The 8,308-nt window shown below is 34.8% G+C and overlaps 1 protein-coding gene across 8 annotated transcripts in view; it reads left to right on the top strand.

Annotated features, from left to right (window-relative positions):
- The window catches only part of LOC106875848 (excitatory amino acid transporter 1-like), a 321,485-nt gene that overhangs the window by 126,475 nt on the left and 186,702 nt on the right, over positions 1-8,308 (top strand). For all 8 annotated transcript variants that reach the window (XM_052969531.1, XM_052969535.1, XM_052969533.1 and 5 more), the window contains one exon: positions 2,152-2,263. In XM_052969531.1, the coding sequence (XP_052825491.1) occupies positions 2,152-2,263 (112 nt within the window). The remainder of the gene's footprint in view (positions 1-2,151; positions 2,264-8,308) is intronic.

Genomic DNA, 8,308 nt, shown 5'->3' with positions numbered 1-8,308 from the left:
ATCTCATCTAAACTGACTCTCTCCCTAATTAGTTGGGCTTTGACCCTCTCTGTGACCTTCATTACCTGATCCAACAACTTGATACCTCTGTAATTATTTGTATCTAAAGCGTCAACTTTACCATTGTAGCAGTTGACTATGGTGCTGCTACGCCAGTCATTGCGTATGACTCCTTTGTGTATCACCTTGTTAACTATATGGGTGACTATACAAACTATGCCATTTTAATCCCGAGCAATGCTGGGTATCTCTGCTAGTCTTTAATAAAGTGCCAAAAGGAAAATTTGTAGGCTGTGAGGTTTTGGTTCTATATATGTTTAAGAGTGTTTTAATTGATTTGTTGTCACAGATCAATGTTATTTTCTTGCTCTGTTTTTGAATTTTATTCTGGCATCTGATGCATTACTATTTCTATAGTTTTGCATTACTGGTTTAGGGTTTGGATAATCACTACCTCTTCAGTATTTCTTCTTACTTTGAGAGATTCTTTAGTGTAGGTCTCTATCTGGTTGGTTTTGTTGGATAAGATTGAGAGCTTGGAGGAGATCTCTTTTAGTTCTTTTTGAATCTCTAGGTTCAACATGTCATTTTGGTCGGGCTTTTGCGGCATTTTTGTTCATTGTGTAGCAAGTATATATAGAAAACAAAGTTATTTTATTATGTACAAGTAGAAATATAGAAAAAAGGAGTTGAAAATGGGAGTCTTTTAGGTGATTTATATTTAAAGGCTTAACCAGCTTCACAGATTTTTTCTGATTTTCAAAAGCTAAGTGAGATAGAAAGACACAACTGTTTTGTTTCTGACTGAAGTTCAAAAATTAGAGAGACCATGGCTCAAATTAGTATCTGTTTTGGATACAATTTGATTGGCAGAGGGTGAACATGTAACTAGGCTTACAAATTTTTGTAAGTTCCCAGCTATGTCCATGTCATGTGACAGTAGTTTTTGCACTGAAAGTTAAGGCTAACATTGTTGAACGATTGTGTCTGGTGACTGTCTCAAACTATCAAGGCTCTCTAAATTTAATCTGTTAAGTGATAAAGTGGACAGAGGTTGTTTGTAGCCAAGTGGTTATGATTTGTACGTATGTTGGCATAGAATTTTGTTCTCCACTAAATTTGTGTGTTAGTGTCATATGAGAAACAGTCACGATTGTGCCTAAAGTTTAGGTTGTAAGCTGTGTAAATTCAACATGTGAAGGTGGTTGAATGAGTTTGTGTGAGTAGTTGTTGGTGAATGTACTTTGCTAAAGTTTATGCAGTTGTGATTTGTATTTTTGTATGAATCCCCTGCTTTTCATCAGTTAAGAAAAATGTCTATAAGAAGTGGATGGTTTCTGCTAATCTAAATGTTGTTGATTTTTAGCTCTTGTCACTTTTAATTGAGTAGACTTCTCATCAAAAGTAATCGAGATGCAATTACTTTTTTCAGTCATAGGTATTTAGGACTACATTACTCAATGTATCTTGCCTCTTTGTTTGTCAAGATAATGTGGTGTAATTTGAGGAAAATTTGGCTGCTATTTTTAAAAAGTCAAGTAACTACATATACCAGGGATGGAGACAGGGAACCTTTTCAGTACCATAGATGAATTGCAGATGCTTAAGATGCACTGGAGTGCATGTTCTGTGCTCAGAAAAATAAGTAATCTTTAATTTTACAAACTAACAGCTCTACAAAATAAATCAGTACCTGGTTTCCTAACCCCTGACATAGAAGCTTCCTTGTTGGATTTCCTCTATCTCTACTTGACATTACTAGTACAGAAGATGATTGATTGCATGTCACACTATATATAACATGGGATTTAATAGAGTGGTGTTATGTGGATCCACCCCTATACTGTAATATTGACTCATTCATCTCTATGATGTAATATAGATTCATTCACTCCTGTACTTGGCTCTCTAAAAATTCATACACACACATGTTTTTCTTGCAGCTGTCAACTTGTCCAAGAGAAAGGCTAACTGCATCAATGTAGCCAGTCTCAAAAGAGGACCTACCAAAGCCATGGCCACCATTACCCCTTCATTTAGAACAAACCTATAAAAAAATATATATATTAAAATGCAAAGAAAATGCTGAAAAAATAGACATTTAAACAAAGGTGCCAATAATTATAATATGATTTGTATTTTCATTTCTAGACATTAACATCTTACAAAAAAGTTGAAGCACAACTGAACATGAGTGAGGAATTTGCAAATAACACCATTTATCAGAGACACATTGGTTATTCTGATGGAAGCAACATACTTGGTGAGTCATAACAAATATCTAATATACATGGTACACACCACTATAGCCTAGGTGGTAAGCCTCTGGCATACTGAGTGAACTATCCTGATTCAAGTTTTGATTGTGACTCTTACACTGCAATTGATTGTGCATGACACAGTAAGGCTGTCTGTCAAATTTGTTATTTTAAAAATAATTATTCCTTATATCAGTATAATGTCATTTGTTTCCAAAGTGAGTAGGTATTGTTAATTACTGATACTTAATATTAAACACTAGAATGCAAGTAGACTAGTCATTGAATCAGTTTCATAGAGTTTTAAAATTTTCGTATTAAAAGTATAATGTAAGGAGAAGAGAATTGTAGTGTTTTAAGAAAAGCCTTTCTCTTGTTTAGCATTCTAAAAAAAAGAAGTCTTACTTAAAATATTGGAATTCTTTTCTATCACAAAACAGTAATGTTATATATTTTAAAAACTTTATCATTACTACCAATTTTATTGGCCCTGGAAGGATGAAAGGTAAAGCCAAACCCAGAAAGATTTGTACTGAGAAAGTAAAGAGGTGTGGTTCTAGACTCAGTCTTACTATGCAGAATATGATGCAAGTGTCTTGGGTTGACCAATGCTTTATTCTTTCATTCTTTTATCCTTTTACTTGTTTCAGTCATTTGACTGCAGCCATGCTGGAGCACCACCTTTAGTCGAACAAATCAACCCCAGGACTTTTTCTTTGTATGCCTAGTACTTGTTCTATCAGATTCTTTTGCCGAACTGGTAAGTTAAGGGGTGTAAACACAACAACATCGGTTGTCAAGTGATGGTGGGGAGGAACAAACACAGACACACAAATACACACACACACATATATACAACAGGCTTCTTTTGACTTCCATCTATCAGATCCACTCACAAGTCTTTGGTCGGCCCAAGGCTATAGTAGAAGACACTTGCCAAAAGTACCACGCAGTGGGACTGAACCCAGAACCATGTGGTTGGGAAGCAAGCCTCTTACCATGCAGCCATGCTGTACCTATGAATGGAATTTGATATAAAGAGACTATAGAAGTCTGATGTATGTATGTCTGTATCAATGTAAAATGATGCATCAGGTTGTGTCTCTTTCTGCCGAAAAGTAACCTAATCTTCAACAAATGGAAATTGATAAAACAAATAGCAAACTGAAATAAGTACTAGAGTCAATATAAGTGATTAAAAACCTAGAAGGCAGCGACAAGTATAGTAACAGTTCAATGACTGACACCAATAAAAGAGAAAATCTAAATACCAAATAATATTCTTGCCTCAATTAGTTCTGATTTAGTACATCAACTCTGCTATATATTATTGTATATATACTGACTTACTATATTTTAACTCATCATCACCAAGCATAAAACTGCCTTCCTCTCTAGTGCTCCCCAGTTCAATCAATGACAATCTGAGTTTTGCAATACATGGTGATCTCACTAGTACTGGTACCACAAAAATATTGGTTGGCATTAGGAGGAACATCCTACAATAGAAATGATGCCAAAACAGATACGATGCAGTTTTCAGATGCATCAGGTCCTGTCATGCCATCCAACCCATACCAGCATGGAAGACAGATGTTAATGATGAAGATGATGATGATGATATGTAAAATTACATACTATATATGGAATTTCATGATTATGTCTGAACCAATGTCTCATAATCTTGGTGATTAAGTTTACTGGTTTTATATTTATATTGGTCAAGCACATTTAGTGCTTGACTCAACAAAATGTTGGATCAAGCTGAAATGAGCCTAGGCTATAATTCTGTAACCTTGCTGCGCATTTGAAATATCAATTCTTTCAATTTTTTAATTTCCATTAATTTTCTTAAACTTGATTAAAATTGCATATACTTTATGTTAAAATATTCATTCTATTATAACCTTTATTTTCAATGATTATCATAATAATTCTTTTCTACTGGAAGCATAAGGCCTCAAATTTTGGGGGAAGGGATTAAGTCGATTACGTCGACCCCTAGTACATAACTGGTACTAATTTTATCGACCTTGAAAAGATGAAAGGCAAAGTCGACCTCGGCGGAATTCAAACTCAAAACCTAACAGCAGACAAAATACCGCTACACATTTCGCTTGGTGTGCTAACAATTCTGCCAGCTCGCTGCCTTATAATTATAATAATAAAGTCTTTTTAACATTATTTACTCAAGACTCTCTTCATATTCACATTTTGCTCAACTCTCTATTTTACTCTTACTTATCCTCTCCCACTTTTCTTCTATCTATGTTTGTTTAATCTCTCCTATTTATTCTCCTCCCCTTTCTGTCAGTCATCCCCTCTTTGTATATCTATCTTTCTATCTCTCTCTCTCTCTATATATATATATATATCTTTCTATCTATCTATCTATCTGTCTCTCTCTCTTTCTGTCTATCTCTTTCTCTTTGTCTTTCCCTCTGTCTCTTCTGTTTCCTTTTTCTCTCTCCCACTCTTCCTCTTTCTATATTTGTTTGCTCTCTTTTCAAATTATTCTCCTTCCCTTTCTGTCAATTGTGTATCAATCCTCCTGTCTATCTATGAGTCCTCTCCTCTCTCTACATATCGATCTTTCTGTCTGTCTGTCTCTCTCTCTCTCTCTCCCTCTCTCTCTCTCTCTATCTATCTATCTATCTCTATCTCTGTTTTTCTCTCTCTTTCTGTCTTTTTGTTTGCATTTCCCTATTACACTGCTGTAACTTCCTCTCTTGCTCTTACATTTCTTCCTCTATCTCCCAAACATGCTTTACTGTCCTTTCTTCCTTATCTACTCTGCCTATTCCTTTCCATCTTACAACGCTAGAGAAGTTAAACCGCCAACCTGGTCATATCTTCTCTCTGGTTATGTGTTGTCTCTTCTTTCCAGTGATCATTGCTAGGTCAAATTTAATTAACACTATTTCCGAATTCTCATTAATTCATTAAATTAGTACTTATCTTCCTTTTCACTGGGTTCAAGGGCAACCTGAGTAGCATGAACAGCGGGATGTACAGGTGTTATTATGTGAGACAATGTGTTTGCTTGATCTGTTAGAAATAGCAGCTAGATTGCTTTCATATCACTTCCTACTGTCTCTTAGAAAAAATGCATTTGATGATGTATTTCTAGATATACTGTATCAGAAAAACAGATTGGCTGGTGAAGCTGAAACATCTTTGATCATAGTTCTGCTAGCTCAAGAGTGGTCTGGGGTTGAATAATCAGATATGTTTTATGTCCAAAGTAATGAATATGTAGTCTGATCAATAAGTATCCGGACTGTTGCCATAGTAACAAAGCTAAAGCATGCAGAGTGAAGCCACTTGGCACAGATTGACCTTGTACTTTGCTGTGCATGTGCACTAAGTTTTAATGTTCTAGCTCACTTCCACTGTTTACAGCAGTGCTTGGAAGGAACGTGTGTAGAGTGTGATTGTTGCATTGATTTTTGGAAAGAGGAATAAGTCACAAGATGTGACGCAGTGGCTGTCAGACCTGGAGAATACTGTGCCTAGCCAAAAACTACTGCACAAGCTGTGCTGAATGGGCAGGTGCATTGTCATGGTGCAATTACCACCCACCAGATGCATGCAGTTGTGATTTTTTCTGACTAACAGCATCCCACAAATGCTGCAAAACATCACGGTAGTATTCCTTGTTTACTGTCCGACCAGGTGGAGCATATTCATGATGAACAATCCCTTTGTAGTCGAAGAAAACGGTCAACAGCGTCTTCACATTGCTTTGACTCATTCTTCAGTCTTGGAGATGTTGGGGGTCTTCCACTGCGAAGACTGAACCTTTTTTCAGAGTCATAGCCATAGACCCATGATTCATCACCCGTTATGACCATTTTCCAAAAGTTTTCTTTGTTCTCGACACAATTAACGAAATCTTGCACAATTGAAACCTGAGTGTCCTTTTGGTCAGCTGAAAGCAGTTTTGGCACAAACTTGGCAGACATGTGATAATGGACTGAACTAAACCCTAACTAATCTGCACATCTTCTGATAACTCATGGATGGGATTTCAACAATTTCCTCTCACAGCTGCACACACATCTGCAAAGTTTTTCGCAGTTCTGCTGGTTGTGGGTCTCACAGAATGTATGTCACTATTGTTATTTTTTCAGCCATCTTGGAAACATCTGAACCACTCGTACACTCCTCTCCATACACTTTCTGCAGGTATCGCCAAGCTTTTGGCTAGATTTAATGCAGATTCTCTGCCATGGTCACTGCAACGATCACACACTACATATGTTCCTTCCAAGCACTGCTGTAAACAGCAGAAGTGAGCTAGAATATTAAAAGTGTGTGCTTGCATAGCAGAGTTCAAGGTCAGTCTGTGCCAAGTGGCTTCACTCTGCATGCTTTAGCTTCAATACTATGACAACTGTCTAGATACTCATTGATCAGACCACATATATTTATGTAACAGTTGTGTATTATACTCAAGTTAAATAAATGTATTGGTCAAGCACTAGATGTGCTTGACCCAACAAAATGTTGGGTTGAGCTCAAATGAGCCTTGACTATAATTCTGTAACCTTGGCATGCATTAGAAATAGTTAGAAATATCGATTTATTCAATTCTTTAATTTCCATTAACTTTCTTAAACTTGGTTAAAATTGCATATACGTTAATCATTGTATTATAACCTTTATTTTCATATAAGTTTTATAGCAAAATGATTAATAAAATCTTTTTAACACTATTTACTCAAGAACCTCTTCATATTCACAATTCACTCAGCTCTCTCCTGTATTTTATTATTTGAGCTCGACCCAGCATTTTATTAAGTCAAGCATGTTCAGTGCTTGACCAATTATACAGCACAGCTCCATTGTCTCTATTTCTCTCTCTTGCTGTGATTACATTATATTATCATATATTATGAATTCTTGTATTCTTTATGCAAAATAAAAAAAGAAAATTGTTTTTTAATTTGTATTTTTTTCAAATAATAATTATAATTATGCTGACAAATGGAATACTGTTAGTGATACTAACACTTCTTATAATGCCAATTTTCCTTCCAAAATATTGTTGCTTTGTTTTTGAAAAAAATTAATTGAAATAACAAGCCTAAATGATAATTATGAAGTAAAAGTTATAAAATAAAAATTAAAAATCACTGGTGGCCCTTCCCCCATAAAAACCAACAATCACCTCAACATGGTATGGGGGTGAACCAGAAATTGGGCTAATGATGGCAATGGTACTAGAATGATAATCTAAATAATAAATGATGTAATATAATCTTAAAAAACAAGAAATTTAAATGGAAAAATTTTCCTGCTTTGGAGAAATGTTCAAACTTTAAATTTTTCTTAAAAAAAATTGTTGTTTTACAGAAAAAAGTTTAATAAAATGTCAAGCCTTCAAAAGTTAGAAATTAGAATTAAAAAAATTTTTTAAATTTTAATTGACATTTTGTTGCACTTTTTGAAATGCTCATCTCATTAGCAAACACATCTTATTTTTAAAGGTGGGGAAATACCACTACTTCATTCCCTTTTATTAACAAATGAAGATTAACTATATCATTTCTTTTAGAAGCACAGGTAGAAATATTTTTCTGGGGATTAAGGACAGAAGGAGACAAATAATGGAATGGAGGAGAGAAGAGAAAAATGAGGAGAGGAGAAACATGAAACTAAGGTAGGCCCAGGAAGAAGAATAATGATATGTTTGAAGAGGAAAGATGGAAGGAGGTGAATAATGGAATGAAGAAAAGGAAAAGGAAAAGAAGCATGAAAGAGATAGGTCTGGGAAGAAGGATGATGACCCAGGTGAAGAGAAAAGATTGAAAAATAGAATGGAGGGGAGAAAATGAAAAGAAAGAGGAGGAAGAGAAGAGTTTATTATTAAAACTATTATTTTTTCAAAGTAGGCAACAAAATGCCAATCAAAATTTTTTTATTTTTTTAATTCTAGTTTCTAACTTTTGAAAGCTCAACATTAAACCTTTTTCTGTAAAACAACAATTTTTTAAAGATAAATTTAAAGTTTGAACATTTTGTTGAACCCTTTTCCTGTAAATATG

Source organism: Octopus bimaculoides, chromosome 7 (assembly GCF_001194135.2).
Source record: "Octopus bimaculoides isolate UCB-OBI-ISO-001 chromosome 7, ASM119413v2, whole genome shotgun sequence".
Taxonomy (NCBI): Eukaryota; Metazoa; Mollusca; class Cephalopoda; order Octopoda; family Octopodidae; genus Octopus; species Octopus bimaculoides.
Note: the sequence above shows the minus strand (reverse complement) of the source record. Positions and strands in the feature narration are given on the sequence as shown.